Below are 22,537 nucleotides of genomic sequence, written 5' to 3'. Positions count from 1 at the left end.
CACAGGGAGGGAGGGGAGGTGCTGGTCTGTGGGGCCTGCTGGCAGGCGGGAGGCACAGGGAGGGAGGGAGAGGCGCTGATCCGTGGGGCCCGCCGGCGGGCGGGAGGCACTGGGGAGGTGGGAGGGAGCTGATAGGGAGCTGCCGGTGGGTGCTCAGCATCCACCATTTTTTCCCCATGGGTGCCCCAGCCCCGGAGCACCCAGGGAGTCGGTGCCTGTGGCACTGAGTGACAGGCTTAGACCCTGCAGCAGGAGGGCCTGTATCTAGGGGAACTCGGTGGTCTCGTCCTCATGTCAATGCTGGATCCTCTTTGGAACCTGTGGGTGATAGAAATGTGCTCTGTTGTCTCCAGAACGTAAACGCAGAGCCTAAGCTACCAGCCATTGCCCTCCTCAGGGCATCTCCATTCGTGAACCTGCCCCTGTAAACCTGCACTAGGAATGGGACAACTTTTTATCAAACTCAGGCTTGATACAGAGTGAGAGGAGGCAGCCGCTTAACTCCTGATTTAAATCACTCGGTTTGTTTTTAGTCATTGATTTATACCAGGGTGAAGGTTTGAAAAAACTAATCTGAAAGTTTGACCTGTTGCAGCTGTAGGTTTAAAATGGATGAGCTCAGTTCAAAATGCTGCTGTTTGGTAGGGTTGCCATGACTGCTAGGATTTCCTGTTTGAATTCTACAGAACTGCTGTAAGAACATCAGAACGGCCAGACTGGGTCAGACCAAAGGTCCATCTAGCCCAGTATCCTGTCTGCTGACAGTGGCCAGTGCCAGGTGCCCCAGAGGGAATGAACAGAACAGGGAATCATAGAATATCAGGGTTGGAAGGGCCCTCAGGAGGTATCTAGTCCAACCCCCTGCTCAAAGCAGGACCAATCCCCAATTTTTGCCCCAGATCCCTAAATGGATCCCTCAAGGATTGAACTCACAACCCTGGATTTAGCAGGCCAATGCTCAAACCACTGAGCTACCCCTCATCAAGTGATCCATCCCCTGTCACCCATTCCCAGCTTCTGACAAACAGGCTAGGGACACCATCCCTGCCCATCCTGGCTAACAGGACCTATTGATGGACCTATCCTCCGTGAAATTATCCAGTTCTTTTGTGAACCCTGTTATAGTCTTGGCCTTCACAACATCCCCTGGCAAGGAGTTCCACAGGTTGAATGTTGGGAATCATTAAGAAAGGGATAGATAATAACACAGAAAATACCATATTGCCTCTATATAAATCCGTGGTACGCCCACATCTTGAATACTGTGTGCAGATGTGATTGCCCCATCTCAAAAAAGATAGATTGGGACTGGAAAAGGTTCAGGTTTCTTCACACAATGCACTCTTTGCCAGAGTTCTACAGGTACTAGATAAATTCATGGAGCGTAGGTCCATCAGTGGCTATTAGCCAGGCTGGGCAGGGATGGTGTCCCAAGCCTCTGTTTGCCAGAAGCTGGGAATGGGCGACAAGGGATGGATCACTTGATGATAACCTGTTCTGTTCATTCCCTCTGGAGCACCTGGCACTGGCCACTGTCGGCAGACAGGATACTGGGCTAGATGGACCTTTGGTCTGACCCAGTATGGCCATTCTGATGTTCCATGCATTTATCTAGTTCTTTTTTGAACCCTGTTACAGACGCTCCCCAATTTACGCAATAATTCCGTTCCAGAACGGGTAACTCGAATTTTGCATAAGTCGGAAACGTATACCTGACCGTTACGCAAAAAAAAAAAAAAAAAAAATCCCTCCTATTTCTAGCTTATGGAACTTTTTCCGAAAGTGCGGATTTGTGTAAGTGGGGTCTTGCGTAACCCAGGGAGCATCTGTAGAGTCAAATTGAGGAGGGTTCAGAGAAGAGCCAGAACAGTGATTAAAGGATTAGAAAACCTACCCAACAGTGATCAACTAGATTAAGCTCCTTGATCTTAATGGAGAGAAGGTTACGGGGTGACTTGATCACAGTCTAGTACCTACATCGGGAGCAAATTAATAATGGGCTCTGCAATCTAGCAGAGACAGGTGTAACATGATCCCGTGGCTGGAAGTGGAAGCCAGACAAATTCAGATTTGGAAATAAGGTGTGAATTGTTAACAGTGAGGGGCAATGAAGCATTGATACAACTTACCCCGGATCCCTCAGTGGCACTCTTTAAATCAAGGTTGGCTATTTTTCCAAAGCTCGCTCTGGGAATTGTTCTGGGGCAGTGCTCCGGCCTGTGCTCTGTGGGAGGTCAGAGTGAAGGATCACAGTCGGGCCTTGGAATCTATGGAACTGACGACAAACTGCCGCCCGTGATTTCCATTGGCCCAACAGAGCCACGCAAGGAGTCGAATGCGGCCGTAAAGCAGCTGCCGACTCAAGGATATTTCAGGGTGAGGTGCTCTACTCAAGGCATGTTAAACAGGCCTGATTCCTGCTGGCTGAAATCAGACCTCTCCTTGGGGTCTCCAACTGGCCTTCCTCCCCCACCCCCAACACTAAGCAGGTTTGAAACCCTCGGCCATGCAGCGTGAGGGGAGCTGGCTTTGTAGACTCGCTCCCTGTCAATCACCTGAGCTGCGGAGCTGAAGTAGACCAGCGTGTGTCTGCCCAGGCGGCTCTTCAGCCGACAGCAGCCCTCCCGTTAGGGTTAGGGATTGAAGAGAGGAACTTTGTGAACGGACGTCCCTATGGACAGCAGAATGCCGCTTCCAGTTGGGGAAGCAGCTATGTGCTGCCAGCCCCCACCCCGTGCCAGCAGATGGGAGGCACAGACAAGCTTCCCTCCCGTGAGCCCTGCAGGAGTGGGCACAGCTATGGGAGAGCACATCGCAGTCCTCTGTGGCACTCTGAGGGCAGGGCAGTTATTACCCGTCGCCAGGGGCATTTGCTGTGTTCAGTTCCTAGCCCCTGGCACAGCAGTGTGACCTCCTGGGCAGAGCACGGCTCCTCTGGGGGGTGAGAATAGCCATGCAGGGGGAGTTCGCTGCTCTGCACACGGCGGCCTGGTCTGTCACTCCATTTGCCGTAACACTGGTGGGGATGCAGCACAGACCCTTCCTGCCCTAGGGGAGCCCCCATAAGCCCTGGGGGTTCTGCACCCCTTGTGTGAGCACATTGGATGCTTGGTGCCACTAGCAATCTCTGTGAGCCACTTCCGCAGACCCTGTGGCCCTAGTATTAACCCCACGCATGCTGCATCCCTCCACAGCCGTTAACCAAGGAAGGATCGAAGCGCTGGCCAAGGCAGTTGGGACCAAGGCCCTCACGGCCAAGCAGCCAGGCTCCTCCAGGGCTACAGGCAGCCTAAACAGGGTGTCTGCTGAGTTGGGCCTGCTGCACGCTGCTCCTGGCGGGAGAGCTGCCATCCTGGCTCAAGCTGCTCTTGCTGGCGATGCCCCTCATGGCTCACACGGCTGGAAGTGGGGGGTCTAGGCCACAGCAGGGCAGCCAGCCAGTGTTTGCTCAGCTCCTGCCCAGAGCCCATCCTGTGGGGTCACCTTGCCCAGTGCGGCAGACTCCCTCATGCCAAGGCATCCTGTCTGTCACTCACATAGAGCTGGAATCACCTGTGCCAGGCTGGGATTTGCCCCATGTCTGAGACCCCAGAGGAAAGACACTCGCCTCCTCCCCACACACCCACGCGTGGCCCTGTCACGCACCAGCCCGCCCAGTGATGGGCTCACGGAGCTCTGTCTAGTCAGCTTAACAGAGAGACGGTTTGATGATGGCCTGTAAATACTTACAGGGGCACAAATATTTGGTAATTGAGGGCAGACAAAGGCCTAACAAGATCCAGGAGACAGACGCTGAAGTTAAGTAAAGTCAGAACAGAAACCAGGTTTTTAGCAGTGAGGGTAACTGACCAGCGGAGCAACTCACCCAGGGCCATGGCGGATTCGCCCTCACTGGCAGCCCTGAAATCTGACTGTGTTCCTGGCAGCGATGCTGTGGTTCCAGCAGGGATTATCCCAGGGGCATTCTCCAGCCTGTGCCATGCAGGAGGGCAGATGGGGTGATCCCAGTGGTCCCTTCTGGCCTTGGAACCTATGGACTGCCAGCAAAGGGCCCGGTGCTGGCTGTGGGCCCTGGGACCTGTTGTCTTCACTGGCTGATTGCAGCTCCCCCTGCAGCTCTGCGGGCCCTTGAGGAGGGGCTCAAGGGTCCGGGTGTGGTCTCCATGCTTGTCCTACGGGTGCTGGTGGCTGCTCTCCTGGCTCAGCGAGGGCATCTGGGCAAAGCAATGTTGCTCTCGCAGGTGGGCCCAGTCAGGATAGCATGCCCGTGGGCAGCCAGCGAAGAGCCCGTGGTGGGTAAAGGGGGGGAGTGGAAGTGTTTCCACGTCTCTTTCCATCTGGGCTGGGCGCCAGAAGACGCCCCTCCCTGGGGTTAGCCGGGCTCCTAGAGGGGATGTGGGGGTTGGGGGGAGCTCTGGAGTGGGGCTTGGAAGCAGTGATGCTGTAGGCTTTGTCAGGTCGGTGCCGAGGGGCTGACGTGTGGGAATCTCAGCCCTCGACCTGTCTGCTGAGTGCTAAGGGGCCAGTCCGATTGCTCCCTTTCTGTGCAGGCAAACGGGAGAGGGACTCCGTCCTTAGCCGGGATGGCCTAGCAGCAGGACTGTTGGGGAACATCCTGGGGGACGCTGTGTCTGGGGAGCAGAACCGAGAGGGGCAGGCGCTCAGTGCTGGCTCCGGTGTGCCAGAGGGGCTCTCCAAGGGGAGTTGGCCTGGCCTTACTGTGAGGAGAACAAACCCAGTGTCCTGTCTGGCACAGGGGGCAGGGCCTGCACCCCAGGCGGGGTGGAAGTGGGCAGGGGGTCGGGCGGTGGCTGGCACAAGGACAGGGCCTGTTCCACAGCGTGGGGTGGAAGTGGGCATGAGGTCGGCATGTTGTTATTCCGTGGTGGGGCACGTGGGCCGTGTGTGGTGCCGGATAAACACCGTGGGCAGCACTTGAAACTCCCGGGATGTGGGGCTTCTCTTGGCTGCAAATCACATTCAGTGGTGCTTTCTCCCATCCAGGAAGCTTCACATCCCGCTGGGGTGCTGCTGTCTGTCGGGGGCCATGGCAGTCTTGTCATTTGTGCTCCTCAGTGTCAGGTGGCCAGGGCCCTGCGCTGTGTCCTGGGAAGAGTGTTATGTAGCAGGCACAGCAGGGCCATGATTGAGAGCCTGAACTCCTGGCTCTGCTACTGACTCCATGGCCTTGGGCATGTCCCTTCTCCTCCCATTTTCCCATCTGTACAGTGAGTGATGTGCGATGAGGTGAGCTCTGAGGCTTTGTGTGAGCTAAGTGTGGTGAGATCCCTGATGAGCGGCACTCAGGGAAGGATCAAACCCCCCAGATGCACTTGGTGGGCTTTGCTTCCTGCACACGGATCTTTGGCCTTCTAGTGACTGCCCCAGCCTGTGGCTTTGGGGCACAAAGGACACGGAGTAGATTGAAAATCCTTCCACTCAACATCCTGTACTGCTGTGATGAGCCCCCTGCTCTCCTGGTGCCTGGCCAGAGAGTGCCCCCCCACCACGCTGAGCCACCCACGCCTCCCTGCTGAGCCATACGCATCCCCCCACCCAGCCACCCCCATGTCTCCCCCTGCTGAGCCACCCATTTCCCGCCCCGAGCCGGGTGTGTACCCCCACCCCCGCCAAGCTGCCTGCATCCCCCCACCCCCGAGCTACGTGTTCCCCCACTCCCACCTAGCTGTGTCCCTCCACCCCGCCAAGCTGCCCGCGTCCCCCCCTGAGCCATGTGTGCTCCCCCACCCCCGCCGAGCCGCCCCCATCCCCCCTGATCCGCGTGTGTCCCCCCCCGCTGAGCCGTGTGTCTCCCATTCCAGGTGGCGGGCTGGGCCGCACTGACGAAGCCCTGGAGAGCAGCCAAGTGACCAGTGACTCAGAAAGCGAAGTCTACAGTGACACCCTGGAGCAGATAGAGCCTGGCCAGGTAACGCCGCTCGCAGAGCGAGCCAATGTGAGGCCCGGGTCCAGATACCTTCATGTGCCAAGAGATCGTCCCTCCTTCCGCACAGCCATTCCCCTGCGCACTTAGCACGGTGCCCCGATTTCACTCCCACCGGCTGCTGTGCCAGGCCCGGATCTGCAGCGCCCTGTCCTACACTGCCTCTGCTCAGCAGAGCTCTGAGTTCCCTTCGGGCCCCGGCCCCTGCCTGGTGACCCCAGTGTCCCTTGCTGCCGTCTGGGCGCCTGTTCTCCGGCCATCCCACACGTGAGTCTCAGTCAGAGCCCTGATGGCAGCTGCCCTCCCTCGCTGCTTCCAAGTGTGCACCGGGCGGGGGCCTCGCTTGCTGCAGAGCATGAGCCACCTGCTCCCGTCCTGTGTAGGACCAGGGAGAGAAGGACCCCGCGGGGCCCTGCACCGTGCTTGGGGGCAGTGGGAGGAGAGTCCCAGTCCATGTGCTCCCACCCCCAGCAACTAGTGGAAGCTCCTTCATCGGTATCGCTCTCGGACCCCCCCCAGAGCTGCTACTGATAGCTCCATGGAGAGGGGCAGGGAATGGCTCCGTGTGTAGAGCTTGGTCTGGTTTCATTTAGTTGTATTAGGAGGAGGTATGGCTGTGGGAATTATGCAAATCAAAACTCAGTGTCTCTCACCCCAGGTGTTCATGGGTGGTTCTCTGTGCTGCGGATTGGCCAAGGGACCCACTGCACGCCATGCTGTGTTTGCTCATGCTTTTGCTGGTTGCCTCCAGCCCAGTCTTCAGGCAGCAGGATAATTCAGGGGTTATCCCAGAGCTGGGGCAGAGAGCTCGCACCGAGCTCACAGACTGTCAGGCACAGCCCAGCATATCCCACTTCGCAGGTGCTGCTGTGGGTTGCTCTGTGTGGGAATGGCCCTTTTCTGGGGGGTAGAAAATGCTAGGTGAAAGTTCTGGCTTTAGTGGGTGGAAGCCTGGCTTGGGACCCCTGGGTCTGTTCCTACCTTTACTGCAGCCTGAGATGTTGTGGCTAAGTTACATCTCTTGTCTGTGATGGTTCCTGCCAGGTTTAATCAAAGCCCTTGGCAGAAAGGTAAATGGTTCTTTGCAGGTGGATGTGTGTGATGTGGGGGAGGAGCTCAACCCAGGTCATGCAGTGGGTCAGTGGCAGAGCTGGGCATGGATCCCCGGAGCCCTGGTTCCCTGCTCTAACCACTGGACACCTGGCCTCTCCCTGCAGTGTCTCACCCACTCACCCTTGGCACTTGGGGGTCTCACTGCAACTCTTGCTGCCCTTTTCCCTCCCGCAGGCTGGTCAGCGCGTGGCTGGGCAGAGCCTTTCCCTAAGCAGTCCTCATGCAGCCAGCCTACATGCCGATGTCGGGCGTGAGTCCTCGGAAACCTGCAGGGAGGGAGAGCCTGGCGAAGGCGGCGGACTAGCCGGGCAGAGCAGCGATGGCCCCAGGCCCCTCGGCACAGAGAGAGGTGGGTGTGGCACCAGCCCTTGGGTGGGGTAGAGCAGAGCCATGGTGCTAGGTGGGGTGGGGTGGAGCGGAGCAGAGCCAGGGGCCTCGGACCTGGGTGGAGCTGGGGCGGCGCGTGCAGGCCTGCCTCTGGGTTTGCTGGTAGTTCAGCTCCTTGCCGCAGTGGCAGGCGGGGGGCTGAGCTCTCGCTGTGCTGATACGCAGCGGGGAAGGGAAGGACGCTGAGTCAGGGAAGCAAATGCTGGGGCCAAGGAGCCCTTGGGCTGAGCGCCTGCCGGGTGATTCTGCCAGGGTCTGCAGGAGGGGAACAGCCAGAGGTGCTGGGTCTGGGGGCTGCCGCACCCCCCGGCCTGACGTGGTTTCCACCAGATGCAGGGTTTACAGTTTGGTTCAGTGACTCTCAGCGCCCCCCACTGTACACATTGTCCCAGCCCCCCTGGGAACAGCTGAGCCAGGCAGTTGGTGAGGAGCTAGGGAGCCTCCCCCCAGGTCGCCAGGTCAAATCCAGCCCAGCCCTGCCTGGCTGCTCCGTGTCGGCTGGTGAAGGAGTTGGCGGGTCTGAGGGACGGGGTGAGTTGCACACGCTAACGCCCTGTGGGCAGAGCTACCAGGGACTGAATGGGCCACGGAGCGCGAACCCCCCCACCTCCCCTGGGAGGTTCTGCCAGGCCAGGGCTCAGGCACGTGCTGGCCCAGTTCAGGCTCTTTAATGGCCCGATCCCACGGGGCGCTGAGTTTCCCCCCTCCTTCCCTGAGAGCCGGGGCTGGCACCTGTGCCCTGGCTGTGCCCAGCTACCGCTTCCCAAGGCATTTGGTTTGTGGCTGCCCCTCAGGCAGGCCCTGAATAGACTCAGCCCACGAGCATGATTCCCACTGTGCTCCGTGGGTCACATTTCAGAGGTCTCTGTCGCATGACAGGAAACGCCAGCTGGGCAGGTCTGATGCCTCGGCCCTCTGCACACACAGTTCGGGGTTTGCACCCCCCAGGCAGTGGGGCAGCATGTGCAAAGGGAGCCCTGGTGCAAGTCCTCTCAGGAGGCCTGTAGGGCAGGTGGCCGGCTGTGTGTCTGAGCTGCACCCAGGATGCAGACTGGGCCCTCCTAGCTGAGGAACCGTTCCTGAGGAGCATCCTTGGCAGGTCTCTTTCAAGCACATCAAGTGCGGGAAGCTGCTGCCTTTGTCTTCGGGTCACCCAGCCCCGCAGGAGGCGTCTGCAACGGGGCATGGTTCGGAGCAGCACAAGTGGCCACAGGCCATCTGCACGTAGGCAATGCCGTGTCGTAATTGGTGCGCCCGCCCAGCAGTCTTGGACATGAATGGGTTAAGGCTTGCAGCACCTCTGTGAGCTGGGTCAGTATCAGTGGTGGGAATCGACTGATGTTGGCCATGGACATGTGGACAAATCCGTCCTCTTGCCAGGTGGGCAGCTCCCTGCCCTTCCTCAGGGGAACACTCATTGCCGCTGGGCCTCTGGGGGCTGGAGGGAGTCTGGGAATGTCCTGGACACAGAAGGGACCGTTGGGCTCATCCAGTGCAACCTGCCCCATAGCATAGGCCTGAGGCTCCCCAGGGGTTCTCCATCCAGCCTGCTCACTCTTGTGGAGCCAGAGCGTCTGCTAGGAAGAGCCATCCAATCCTGACAGGGAGAATCCTCCGCCTCCCTTGGGCGCTGCTCCCATGGCTGCATACCCTTGCAGCTCATGTGCCCCCATGGCCACCCCGGAGCCACCCCTCCAGCGAGGGCTGGGTAAAGCAGCCCAGCACCGAGCTGAGGAGGAAAGCGACACCCCACGGCCAGGCCACACGCGATCCCGTCTGTGCTTTGTGTCGTGCGTCTGCCCCCCTCACCTCTAGAGGGGGTGATTGTCCCCGCCAGGGCTGTGTCGCAGGGCGGGCACTGGCATCTCACCCACTCGAAGTAGAATCCATCCACGCTTATCTCCTCCGTTCATGTTCCTTCAGCCCCATCCCAGGCTGCTTGGCAGGTTAATTTGTAACAGCTCTCAGGATAAGGCCATCCTGGGGCTGAGTGGGAGCAGAGCAGCCCCTGGGCTTGGACTGCTCCTTCCCCAGGCTGGTGCCTCTGCGGAAGGAGCTGGTCCCTGCTTTCTGCTCCCGAGCGCTGCTGTGAGGTGCGGCCCCAGTCTGTGTTAGCTGTCAGCCGGAACCAGGGGTGCTGGCCTGCGCTCTTTGCAAAGCCCTCTCTGCATCCCACCCCGGCATGAAGAGGTCATCATGCACCCCAGAGCAAGGCTCCTGTGAAAGTGTTTCCTTGACAGTGCTCTGGGCCTGGGGGGCCTGCAGCACGGAGGGATACAGTGCAACCTGAGGAGCAGACAGACTGCAGGGCTGGGAGTCAGGACTCCTGGGTTCAGACTCACCGAGTGACCTCGGGCTAGCCACGTGATCTCTCTGTGCCTCATAGCAGCCACGCTGTGACTCGGGGTAGCCATGTCCATTGGATGCACTCACCATTTCAAGTGCTCCGTCGCCGCCTCCCCACTCCCACCCACAGCACACCCTGGGGCCCAGAGGGTCCTGGCGCTGGGGGCTCCGTGTCGGCGCTCAGTCAGACGGGGGCGACTGGCTCAGTGCAGCTGCCTCTCCTCGGGGATTGCAGGGGTGGGTTCAGGCATCGGCCAGGCTGCCAAGCCAGATCTCTGCTCTTCTCCCCTAGCCCTGAGACGCTGGTCCTGACTGGGAGCAGGGTGAGGGGCCTGGGCGGCAGCTTAGCTTGAGGTCAGTGCAGCAAGAGAAGTGACGCTGATTCCAGATGAGCATTGCCAGCCTGTTCGCACACAGCCACTCCTTCCCCAGTGCATAGCACCGACCCGCTCCCATTGCTCTCTGGGGTGGGGAGGAAATGCTCTGTTGTCTCCAGGCTCTGCTGAAGCCCTGGCAAGTTTGTTTCAGCTCCTGAAGGGGAGCTGAGCCCTTCTGAAGACGTGCGCCCTGGGGCTCTGGGTCCACACTTGGCTCGCTAACCCGTGCTGAGCCTGCATTGCTGGGCTGTGTCCCAGCTTGGGAAGGGTGACCTGGTCACAGCATGAGCTGACCTCAGGCTGGCTGGCACCTTCCAGCTCTCCAGTGGCCTGACGGCCCAAGGACCTGATGGCTTGTGTTTCCCCACAGAGGTCAGGGCCATCTCCTCCCATGCAGCCACCTGCCAGCCTGCCACCCCTGCCCACAGGGACCAGCCCTGGGGTGAGCTTGTTCCCCAGCTAGACTGTGCCACCAGGGGCTGTTTGGTGATGGCCGTGGTATGGACTCCTGGCCCCTTGGGCTGAGACCTCCCCCCCACACACTATCCAGCTGACTTCACAGCCTGGAAACCCACCCGTTTGTGTCACACACAGACCACCAGGATGCCTCTCTGTAGGCTTGGGCTGATGGCCACAGGCTTGGGCCACCGTGACCCGCCAAACCCAGCGTGTGCTGACCGGGTGAGCTCTGCAGGGCAGTTCCCAGCACCAATGGCCAGATGCCAGTGCTAATCATTCAAGGCACCTGGGTCCCGAGCACACTTCGCTCAGAGCCAGCGTCCAGCTGCGCTCACTAATGCCCCGGATGGATCCTGCTCTGTGCTGCCCCCTGCTGGAGTTAGCGCTGCGGTGGTACTTACCCAGCCCTTCCTGGGGCTTCTCCGGCCCGGGGGAACGTCTGCCTCCCCGGGCCCGGGAGTCTCGCCAGTCTGGTAGCAAAACCGCACGTGCTTTGGAGAAGTGATGGTGGGGATTGGACAGAGCTGAGCCACCGTCACCCGTCTGGGTCGGCTCCAGCAGAGCACATCCTTCCAGCTGAAGGTCACGCCCAGCCGCCCCAGAACGCCCTGGGGGAAGAGGCTTGTACCTGACAGGGTTAGCCAGCCTCGCATCACCGAGCTGCACCCTCCTGGCCTGGGCCTGCAGCATCCCTCGGTTACAAACTCTGGGGCAACCGTGGAGGACGAAGCCTCGTCCTCCCTGGTCTGTCCCTCTGGCATCCTTGTCTGTCCTTCCTGCCCCACAGAGCTGCAGGCTGCCCCGGGAGCCAGGGGCTGTCCAGATGCTGACCAGGGGGAAGCAGCGAGCGCCGGGCTCTGGCCGGAGCTGGATGTGCAGCTGCTTGGCACCGTCCGTGCCCTGCAGGACAACATGCGGAGCGTCTTGAAGAGGCTGAGCCGCCTGGAAACGCTGAGCACCATGCAGGTACGTGCCCCTCACCATGCCGATGCCACAGGCAGGCCCGCAAGGGGGCGCTTTCCAGGCCGGACACCCACATGCACACACACACCCTTGGTTACAATCAGGGTGTGGGGGAGATGGTCGCTATCAGACCACAGGGCCTCACAGCGGCAAGGTGAGCTCCTGGGGCCAGGCCCCCGGTGGAGACAGGCTCTGCTCTGGTCAGTGGCTGGGAGGCTCGGGGCTGGGCTGCCAGAGGGCCTGTGCCTTGCGCACGCCACCAGCTGGAGCCTGGGGGGGGGTTAGCTCCCGCAGAGCCGGGGGTGAGCGGTGGGGCAGCCGCGGCACAGAGACTCCGCTCTGACGCTGACTCGCTGGGTGACCCCAGCAAGTCCCTTCCCGCCAGGCCTGGAGTCAGGAAAGGTGCCTCAGGCCCTCTTGTGCTGGCGTGTGAGCCCCAGAGCGCAGAGCAAGGGGACGTTGCCCACGGCTGTGGGGCTGGATCCCCTATGCCCGTGGGGGGCGCGTGCAGTGAAAATGGCAGTGCTGTTTCTACATAGCAGGAAATGGGTGCGGCTGGGCTCCCCTCACTGCCCAGCTTCCCAGCCCCTCGCGCCAGCCCACGTGGCGCTGAGCTGAGCTTCTTTCTGTCTTTCAGGGGCACGCGTCTGGGTCCGGCCCTCGCCACCGGCAGGTAGGGCTGTGCTCAAAGACAAGCGCGCTGCAGGCCCCGGTTTCCCAGCAGTTCCCTCGTCTCCCAGGCACACGTGCAGCGCGGCTGGGCCACCCGAGCCACGGATGGATGACAGCAGGGTCCTGGGGAGCTGCCCCAGCGGGCTCGGGGGAGGAAGGGGCTGGTGGGAGCAGAGGGCGTGGGAGGTGCTGTCCTTGGGCGGGCAGAAGGACAAGGACTCCAGGAGGAAGAAGTGGGGAGAGACACTTAGGCTTAGCCTCCATCTGCAGCTGCCTACTGGGCTTGTGCAGCCTGGAGTGGCGAGTCGACCAGCCCCAGCAGCTGGCAGAGCAGAGCAGAGTCTAGGAGCCAGACCGCCGTCCACCCAAAGCCACCGCGGGTTCAGCCCAGCTACGCTCTGCGCTTATCCCAGACCCGGGGGCTAGTGGGGTTGCTCCTGCATTCAGCTGCTGCCCGGGGCACTGGCCACTTCAGCAAACCAAGCCCAGGTATCTAAAGGCAGGTCCCCAGCTGGGCAGTGAAAGCAACATGCTGGGACCCGGGAAACCAGGCGTCTCTTCCCCGCTTGGCCACAGGCTCCACATGTGGTCTGGGGTGAGTCTCTGTTGGGATCCGAGCCCTGGCTGGGCCCCTTCCTCCTAGTGAGTGACAGCCCTGGGCGAGCAAGGGGCCTTCAGTACTCCCCTTGGTGTCTCTGCCATGGTTTGCCTCTGTCATGGGGTCCCTGGGCGATGCTCTGACCTGCTCCCCACAAAGCCAGACAGGACTCTGGGGAAGTCTCCTTTCTGAGAGCAGCCTGTCTGCAGGACACACAGCTCACACAGCTTCTACCTTCCTGGGTCTGACCTCGGAGCATTCAGCCTCCTCTACCCCTCCATGCGCTTCCCCCAGCGAGTCCGCTCAGGCGGGGTCTTGGGGAAGCCAGAGGATCCTGCCCCCCAACTTCGCAGTCAGACGTGACTCTCAGCCAGCCAGTAAAACAGAAGTTTATTAGACGATAGGAACATGGTCTAACACAGAGCTTGTAGGTGTAGAGAACAGGACCCCTCAGCTGGGTCCATTTTGGGGGGCAGTGAGCCAGACAACCCCGTCTGCCCTTCACTCCATGTCCCAGCCAGCCCCTCCTCTGGGCTTTGTCCCTTTCCCGGGCCAGGAGGTCACCGGATTCTTTTGTTCTCCAACTCTTTAGCTCTCACCTTGCAGGGGGGAAGGGCCCAGGCCATCAGTGGCCAGGAAACAGGGTGTCGGCCATTCTCTGTATCCAGACTCCTGCATACACCTGCCCTCTAGGGCTCTGCAATGATCATACACCCTTATCCCACCCCCTAGAGACTTGAGAACTGCCTAGGGGAAACTGAGGCACCCCCACACTATTCAGAAGAAACATTAAGAACAGTCCCACTTCGTCACATCTCTCCCCCCTGCGAGATTGAACTGAGCGGGGTCACTTTAGCCGGTGACCTGGGGAAGTTCGAAGCCAGCAACGTTCCCATGGATGCCCCAGCATCTCTCCCATTCCTTGGTGGTAGTTACAGCAGGCCCTTCCAGTGTTACGCCCTCCCTTAGGTCGGGGGTGGTCGATAGCACTCGCAGGCCACATGTGGGAAGGTTTATGCGGCCCGTGCCCTTTGGCCACCCCCAAAACCCCAGGGGGTCAAACTGGGATTGGGTCTTCTGCCCAACAAGCTGGCCAAACACAGCCACTTGGTTATAGGACTGTTTAACTTTCTTAACAGCTTTCACTCCATCTGAGACCTTCTCAAAGCTATCCACACTGGATCTTTCAACAGGACAGTCAGTGGATCCATTCACAACAGAAAATTTTTCGCTGTTAGGACCTGAAACTTTCTTGATTAAATCACTTTCACACCCTTCAGTAAACTGCTTGCAAAGACTCCATGAGGATTCCTTTCCCTAGGGCTTTTCTATGCAATAATTCACCCCGCACAGAAATTCTGCTCTTACCCTCTTTACCTAGGGCTTGCTCTAGAGGAACACTTTCCTGAGCAACAAGACTCTTTCTGGGTCTCCCTTACATCCAGAATTACCTCTGGCCCATCCAGCGGATTCCTACACAATCCCCTTTCAGGCAAACTGACAGACTTCCTAGATAAAAGGTCAGAAGCATTCTCCTTCCCTTTGCCACACACAAGTTCAGGAATCTTTTCCTTCTTGCTACAGGTTTCCACACCCTCCGTAGGTAACACAATCAAATCACCTTCATGCTCTCCTTGTGCCCTGGCTAGGATCTCACCCTGATTAGACAGAGTTGCGACACCCTTTCCCAACAACACACTAGCAACAGGCAAAATACAAGCACCAGAATTGTCTGGTCTCTGGGATTTTACATAGACACTAACTGGATGCGACCTAGTTACAGGGCCATTCTCCCGAGCAGACACAAACTTAGGACCCTTCCCTTCCTGCGCATTAGCTGAATCCAGAACCAACTCTGAGACAACTGCACTCCCCTCAACCATCACAGGCTGAAAGGTCCCTTCTGTCTGCTCCACAGACAAAGAAGAGCCGGACACACTTTCTCCTTTCCCAGACACACAGCTTGGGATCTCTTTCCCCTGGTCCCAGCACACAAGGCTGGTCACAGACAACTGCTTGGAGATCAGGGTAGCTCCCTCCATAGGCAAGTCAATACCCCTGGCAGACACAGGCACGTTTCCTTCACTGTCCCAATTCTCCACCCAGCTAACAGGTAAGGTCCAAAAAGAAAAGGAGGACTTGTGGCACCTTAGAGACTAACCAATTTATTAGAGCATAAGCTTTCGTGAGCTACAGCTCACTTCATCGGATGCATATCGTGGAAACTGCAGCAGGCTTTATATATACACAGAGAATATGAAACAATACCTATTCCCACCCCACTGTCCTGCTGGTAATAGCTTATCCAGCAGGACAGTGGGGTGGGAATAGGTATTGTTTCATATTCTCTGTGTATATATAAAGCCTGCTGCAGTTTCCACGATATGCATCCGATGAAGTGAGCTGTAGCTCACGAAAGCTTATGCTCTAATAAATTGGTTAGTCTCTAAGGTGCCACAAGTCCTCCTTTTCTTTTTGCGAATACAGACTAACACGGCTGTTACTCTGAAACCTGTCATTATGCAAGGTAAGGTCCAGGGACACTCATCTTCCACTCTCCTCGCCTTCCCACCCTGCTGACTAGACACAGCCATCAGCTCACAAGGCTGCCTAGGCTCATCCAGACTTTTCTTACCAAGCACCTTGCCACTCCCAACAGATCCCCTGCCCTGCCTGTGTCTCCCCCCACTCAGCTGGGGTCTCAGCTCCCACTGTGCTCAGCGCTGCCCTTGCTGTCCCAGTGGGGGTAGGCAGCGAGCTCCCTGCTTTCCTCACTGCATCAGAGCCAGCGTGAGCCCCCTGAGTCCCCCTCTCTGGTGTGCAAGGGGGCAGGGAGCATCTCTCTGTCCCACACAGCCCCAGGGCTCTGGTTACAGGAAGGCAGGTAGCCTGAGCCTAGCCGCTCCTCCCCCCTGCCAGCCAGGTCATCTGCATTTTCACTGACCATTTCCCTCTCTGCCAATTGGTTCCCTGGATTCAAATTCAAACCCTTGGCCATTACAGGAGCAGGGCGTGGATCCTGTCCCAAAGAGACACAGTCACCCCACAACAGGGTCTCACAGCTGGTGTCCTGGAGGACCCCAACGGCCAACCAGCCCGACCCCTCCTGGGTCTGCACAGGGATCTGGGCCATAGGCAGGGCGAGGGCCTTCATCCCTGGGACCCTCACACAGCTCACACAGCCCCTCAGCATCTGAGGCTGCACCACCCAGGGCCTGACACCAGTTCTCTCTGTCCCAGGATCTCGCCACCCCAGGAATGTCTCCCCATTGACCGTCACCTTCTGCTCCCACTGGGGGTCCGAGGGGCCTGGCCCCAGGAAACTCCACACAGACATATAGGTTGGGGTCAGGCGTGGGAGCCTGTCCACCTCCCCACCCATCTGGCTGACGGAGTCTACGGCCTTGGGACCCAGCAAGGGAGCTAGACACTGGGGCTTTTCCGCAGGGTCCCCCTGGTTCAGATCTCCAGCCTGCTCAAAGGTAGTCAGGTGGGCATCCACACCCCCCCCCTTAACCTGGGGTAGCAATTTAGTCTCGAGGTTCCCTGCGGAACTGGCCCCCCGGGGTCTATCCCCACTCACCCCGGGGAGGTCCCCTAGGCCTCTCCGCTCCCCCACCGCCAGTTCATGCTGCTGCTGTTTCTGCAGCTCTTTCTCGGGCTCTCGCTGTCTCTCACAGTCCTCTTGCTCCCTCAGACTCAGCTCCAATCCCGTCCGTCTCCGATCCCCGGGTGGGGAACCCAATCGTGAAGACCCTCGTCTGGTCGGGGACAGGAGTCTCGGGGATCCCTGGCTACCACTCCAGCTGCTCCCAGATCCTGCTCTAGCCCCATTTGGGGTCAGGAATCTGTTCCTTAGAGCGGTCATCCTCCTCCAGCTGCACGATTAACTGTGCCTTGGTGAACTTTCCAATGCGCAACCCTCTCTTTCTGCACAGAGTTACAATGTCCTTCTTCAGGAGACGGTGACAGGCCATCACTCTGCTCTTCCCAAGTTGTTGTGGACTCACAGGCCTGTGTGCTCTCAGCTCCCCACGGTTTCCAGGGAGAACCCCTAGTGTGCCAGCCCTTTTCGAGGTCACCACCTCTTTGCCAGGGTTGAGCTGCAGACTCCTCCGCGCCTGGGACCGCTCACTGCAATCCCCAGGGGAACCCTGTTACTGCAAAAGTCCTTCTCTCTGGTCACACATTCCCAGGGGTTAACCGCCCCGTGAAACCGTCTCTCTCTGGTCACACACTCCCAGGGGTTAACCGCCCCCTGAAACCGTCTCTCTCTGAATCTTCAGCACGCCTGGTCCCTGTCAATCCCCCTTCGTTTTACTGCTCCCCAGTCACTTACTGCGGGAAGTGCCATCCATGGGGTGCAGTACATCCCACCGCTGCCACCAGTTGTCATGGGGTCCCTGGGCAATGCTCTGACCTGCTCCCCACGAAGCCAGGCAGGACTCTGGGGAAGTCTCCTTTCTGTGAGCAGCCTGTCTGCAAGACACACAGCTCACACAGCTTCTACTTTCCTGGATCTGACCTCGGAGCATTCAGCATCCTCTGCCCCTTCGTGCGCTTCCCCCAGCGAGTCCGCTCAGGCGGGGTCTTGGGGAAGCCAGAGGGGCCTGCACCCCAACTTCGCAGTCAGACATGACTCTCAGCCAACCAGTAAAACAGAGGTTTATTAGACGACAGGAACATGGTCTAACACAGAGCTTGTAGGTGTAGAGAACAGGACCCCTCAGCTGGGTCCATTTTGGGGGGCAGTGAGCCAGACAACCACGTCTGCCCTTCACTCCATGTCTCCAGCCAGCCCCAAACTGAAACTCTCCCCAGTGCCCCCCTCCTCTGGGCTTTATCCCTTTCCCGGGCCAGGAGGTCACCGGATTCTTTTGTTCTCCAACCCTTTAGCTCTCACCTTGCAGGGGGGAAGGGCCCAGGCCATCAGTGGCCAGGAAACAGGGTGTCGGCCATTCTCTGTGTCCAGACCCCTGCACACACCTGCCCTCTAGGTCTCTGCAATGATCATACACCTTTATCCCACCCCCTAGAGACTTGAGAACTGCCTAGGGGAAACTGAGGCACCTCCACGCTATTCAGAAGAAACATTAAGAACAGTCCCACTTTGTCACAGCCTCTGTGAGATGGGGTGATCCTCCCTCCCTCCGGAGGGAGTCGTGAGGATACCGTCGTCTGAGACGCTCGCTAGTAACTACGGTGACAATACACCGAAAACTGGGGCCCTACTGCTGGTTCTCATGCTCTCCCAAAGGGAGATGGTGACGCTGTCTCTTGGGGAGGGGTCCGAGGGTCACTGAGCTAGAGACGCTAATAAAGCCGAGAAGCAAAGTGCAGCAGTAGCAGGGGCCTCGCTCCGAGCCCTTGCGCTCTGTGTCACACCTGTGCTGGGCCCAGCGTCTTTGAACAGCCCAGAGAGTGCTGGCTGGCTTGTTCTCCTTCCCCAGCTCCTGAGAGTAGCATCACTTTAGTCACCCATTGCGGAGCACCCAGGAAGCCTCAGGGTCGCTAACCCCTCCCCACCTCCCTGTGCTTGTCTCCTCTCTGCAGAAGCCGTCCCGCTGGCCGCTGGAGGTCTCAGCTCGCACCCTGCTGTTCCTCCTCGCCTGGCCCTTCGTCGTCCAGTGGCTGCTGTGGCGTTTCCAGCGCAGGAAGAGGTGATTGTTCTCTGTCTGAATGTGCAGCACTGAGCAGAAACCCCGGTCGCGGCAGGAACACACCGCCAGGCTGGAGCCTGCAGCTCAGCCGTCGGGACGCAGCACCCAGCAGACCTGCAGCTCCGCAATGGGTGACTAAAGTGATGCTACTCCCAGGAGCTGGGAAAGGAGAACAAGCCAGTCAGCACTCTCTGGGGGAGCAGCGGGCTGTCCCCCAGGTGCCAGGGACAGCTCCTCTGAAGGACAAACCAGTCCAGAAGTGTGGCAAGGAGAGATCGGATTCAGCACTTCCTCAGCAAGCTTGGAGCCATCAGCTTGGTCCGGGGGACCCCAGCCTGGGTCTGGCCCAGCACGTTCTCCTCTGAGACACCATTTCACTTGTGGGAGGACCGGGGGACTCTCGTGGGAGGCCTGCCAGCAGGCTCCTCTGTCTCGCCCCACTCACGCCCGCTCAGGTGATCTGCAGCATGACAGTGGCACAAATGGAACACCCCCATTAAAGAAAAACAGCTTTTCCGCCGTCTGTTCCTCTCGTTAGTCGTCGGGCGGATGGTGCAGCGAGCTGAAGCACGACAGCCAGCCTGCGAGGGAAACTGGTCCCCAGCCGAGAGGCCATTCCCCATGGAGCGAGTGGGTGGGGCAGGGCTGCGGGGGCTAGCCTAGGAGATCTGGGTTCGAGTCACTGCACTGCCACAAGGAAAGGAGGACTTGTGGCACCTTAGAGACTAACCAATTTATCTGAGCATGAGCTTTCCCCATGTGACCTGGTACGTCACCTAGGCCCAGATCCTCACAGGTATTTAGGTGCCTAACTCCCGCTGAGTTCCCACTGAGTCTCAGTGCCTGTGAGCAGCTGGGCCTTGGTCTCTCTGTGCCTCCCTCCCCTGTACAGTGGGGTAACGGCACTGCCCTCCCTCCCCCCAGGCCGTGTTGTGAGGATAAAGACACGTAAAGGGTGGTGGGAGCCATCTAAAGGCCGTGGTCACAGGTCATGCGGGAAGCACCCCTTCCAGTGACGGCTGCTTCACGCGTTCTCGCAGAAGCCCCCATCCTCAATTGCTCTTCACTTTGCCGGGCTGTAACCAAGGTTTCCCTTCCGGGCTCTGGCTGCCTCTGTTTCTGTTGAAATGGTTCAACCAGTCGAGAGAACGAGATTAGGCGACAAACTGTTTTGCCCACGTTAAAATAACAAATTCTTATAGCTGTGGTGGAGAAGCTCTCACACCCCGGTGCTTTAGAGCTGGGACTTGGAACTTGGCAGGGGTCGCCTGGTGCCAGACGTGAGCCATGGCTTCTCCTACAAAAATTTACCCCAGTTTGGCCAAGTAGAGACTTGTTAGTTTGACAGCTAAAGTCTCCGCAGGTTCTGTCTGCACTGAGCATGCTCCAGTCCGAGGCTGCAGGGGCTGAGCTGGACTCTCCTGGGAATTGCTGGTCCCAGCTGCTGGGGATCGCTCTGGCACTGAGCCCGGAACTGAGAGCAGGGAGCTTGTCCCTCCTGTGCGCTCAGAGCTCCCCTGCTGGGCCCAGGCAATGTGGAGGAGAAGGCAGAAGCAGCTTGACTCAAAGGGAGAGGGGACAAGGCAGGGGGATAAGAGTCTGCGGGGCAGGAGCCAGGGTGGGATGCGGTGGGATTGGGGAGACATGGGAAGGACAGCGGTTGGACAAGCCAGGAATAGGACGGGGGAGGGACAGGCAGGAGCTGGTGGGGAGAACAGCAGGGGAGGGGACAGTGGCAGAAGCTGGGGTAGCAGGGCAGGGGGGCTGCAGGTCCTAGGACACACTCTCCTCCGCAGCCTGGAACAGGACTCACGCCGGACACCAGCAGCTCCCTGTGGAACCCACTGGCAGTGTCTCTTCATCCCCTTTGGGGGCTGGTCCACATGAGGATAACAGCCTTCTACTGCTACCAGTTTCTGTGTTTGCGTGAGAGGCAGAGGTCTGTGCTATAGCACACAAGATCCTGGCCCCGCTGATGACCAGGCGGTGGGGGGAGGTGTCGCTGTAGTTCCAGAGAGTGAAATGTTCATTTTGTGCCCAGCCCCCGTGAAAAGGCTGTGGAGGCTGCAGCCCTCAGCCCTTTGGAAATGCCCCGGGGACCTCTGAGGAGAACCCAGCAGCTACCGCATGCATGGGTGGGGGGGGGGCGGCTCGTGGCTGCGCTGCCCTGGCTGATGGCTGGGGGTGCTGTCCCAGGGGAGGGGCTGGAGGTAGACTCTGGGGTGTCCTGTGAGGACGTGCCCTTGATGCTGGGGTCTGTGAGGGGCGCTGGGTGCTGGCCTACAGCCCCCGCCCACTGTCAAACTGGCCGTGGATGGTCCAAGGGGGTGTGTGGAATTGTAAGAGCTGTTGCCATAGAACAGGTAGCAGCACACCCACCCCCCCCCCCCCGCACATTCAGTGCAGGTCGCTCTCTGTGCCCCCAAGGCCAGGGCAGGGCCCCTCGGCCTCCTCCTCTTTAGTGGGGAGCCATTTACCATGCGCCTTGCCCAGCTCCCTGCCCTCGGTCAGGATCCTCCTGGGAGCCAGCCAGCAGGGCAGCTTGGCCCAGCCCCTCCCTGGAGCCTGACCCCCAGGCCCTGGGGGCCTTTCCCTGCCAGGGGGCTGGCCAGGGCCGGGGCTGGGCTGCTGGCCCTGACCCAGCTTGGGAAGGTTCCCAGCACTGTTGGGGGGTCTCGGTCCCAGTTCCTCCAGGCGAACTGTTCGACAGCTGCCCAGAGCTGGCAGCCTCAGCAGAGGCTCAGGGCTGGAAGGGCATGGAGACTGAGCCCCCCCGAGGCCAGGGCTGGAGCAGATGAGGGGGTAGCATGGCGGGGGGAGGAGGGAAACGGCTGTCATGGCTGGCAGTGCTGCGGACTGGCCCCTGGCCAGTCTGGGGAATGGGTGTGGGAGTGGGTGGCAATGCCCTTGCTGTGCCCTCCTGGGCCCCACAGTGCCAGGAGCAGCTCCAGCCAGGCTGGCTCCCTGCAAGCCGCCACCTGCGCCTGGTGCTTGGGCCTTTGAGCCCCCGTTTCCACTGAGGGACAGAGCCCCGCTGGGGGGGTAGGGAGCCCAGCGTCTGCATGGGGTCCCGTGGGGAAGACCCACACCCTCAACCTCCCCCAGGTTAGAGCTGTCCCCACCCACCCACCGGCCAGCTCGCCCCATCCGAACCCAGGCTGACCCGCTGTAGCATGAGAGACCCACTGGGGGTCACCAGCAGCTGCCTGGACAATGGGGAGCCCCCCTGCCCTGCCCCCTTGGCTCTGGACTGCTGCTGCAGGGCGTCTGGGCACCTCCAAGCCGCAGCCCCTCACCCATCCTGCCAGCCCCAGCCCCTCGCTGTGGAAGTGCGGCAGAGGATTTGGGGGGCGGGGGTCACAGGGTGGGACAGTGGGGAAGCACCTGCTGTGGGGACTCCAGTGCTCCGAGCAGCCCCTGGTGTCAGATTGCAGCTGTGATGTCGAATCCTTATAAGGCCACAAGCAAGTCAGTCGCTCGCCTCAGTTTCCCCAGCTGGAAAATGTGGAGGACCCTGCGCCGTTCGGATCTGTGGGCCAGCCAGCCGCACGTCTGCTTGCCAGCGCCAAGAAGTAAATGAGCTTCCTCTTTCCACCCCACTCCTTGCTGGGGGGGAGCATTTCCCAGCGCCCCTCTCGCTTCTGGGCCGTGTCCATTAACAACGGAACCCTGTAGCAGCTGCTTCCCACCCCCACCCCACCCCCCGCGGCTTGAGCCAGGCGGCAGCGGGGGGCGGGCGGGGGAGACGAATGGCTGTGGGGGTTCCCTAGTGCTGCTCCCTGCCCTGGGCACAGGCCCTGCCTCTGCCTTGGCCAGCCTCCCGCAGCTGCTGGCTGGGGCGGGTGCCAGGGCTCTGCCAGTCAGGGGGCCGCCCCCTCCCGCTCCGGCCAGGCCTCTCCATTGCTGAGTCCTGCGCCCGGCCTACGGCCCCGGCGACACTCAGCGAGGCCAGGGAGCAGCAAGTGCTGCGCAGCCAGCAGCAAAGCGCTTCCTCCGGGCCGGTCCCCACTGGAGCCTG

General features: G+C 59.8%; 1 protein-coding gene and 1 long non-coding RNA gene across 3 annotated transcripts in view; one reads left to right on the top strand and one right to left on the bottom strand.

Moving 5' to 3' along the window:
- Positions 1-19,035, top strand: part of ACBD4 (acyl-CoA binding domain containing 4) — a 24,618-nt gene extending 5,583 nt beyond the window's left edge. Inside the window, exons 6-10 of one of the 2 annotated variants that reach the window (XM_073325546.1) lie at positions 5,823-5,929; positions 7,232-7,406; positions 11,414-11,592; positions 12,227-12,262; positions 18,413-19,035. In XM_073325546.1, the coding sequence (XP_073181647.1) occupies positions 5,823-5,929; positions 7,232-7,406; positions 11,414-11,592; positions 12,227-12,262; positions 18,413-18,523 (608 nt within the window). In that variant the 3' untranslated portion in view covers positions 18,524-19,035. The remainder of the gene's footprint in view (positions 1-5,822; positions 5,930-7,231; positions 7,407-11,413; positions 11,593-12,226; positions 12,263-18,412) is intronic. The other variant, XM_073325547.1, reaches the window with a different exon arrangement.
- Positions 17,510-22,537, bottom strand: LOC140903774 (uncharacterized). The gene is made up of 2 exons (XR_012156338.1): positions 21,904-22,537; positions 17,510-19,638 (listed from the first exon to the last, which is right to left on the bottom strand). It is a non-coding gene; the product is annotated as an uncharacterized lncRNA (long non-coding RNA).

This window comes from Lepidochelys kempii, chromosome 27 (assembly GCF_965140265.1).
Source record: "Lepidochelys kempii isolate rLepKem1 chromosome 27, rLepKem1.hap2, whole genome shotgun sequence".
Lineage (NCBI taxonomy): Eukaryota > Metazoa > Chordata > Testudines > Cheloniidae > Lepidochelys > Lepidochelys kempii.
The sequence above is the reverse complement of the archived record's forward strand: the minus strand, read 5'-3'. Positions and strand labels throughout refer to the sequence as shown.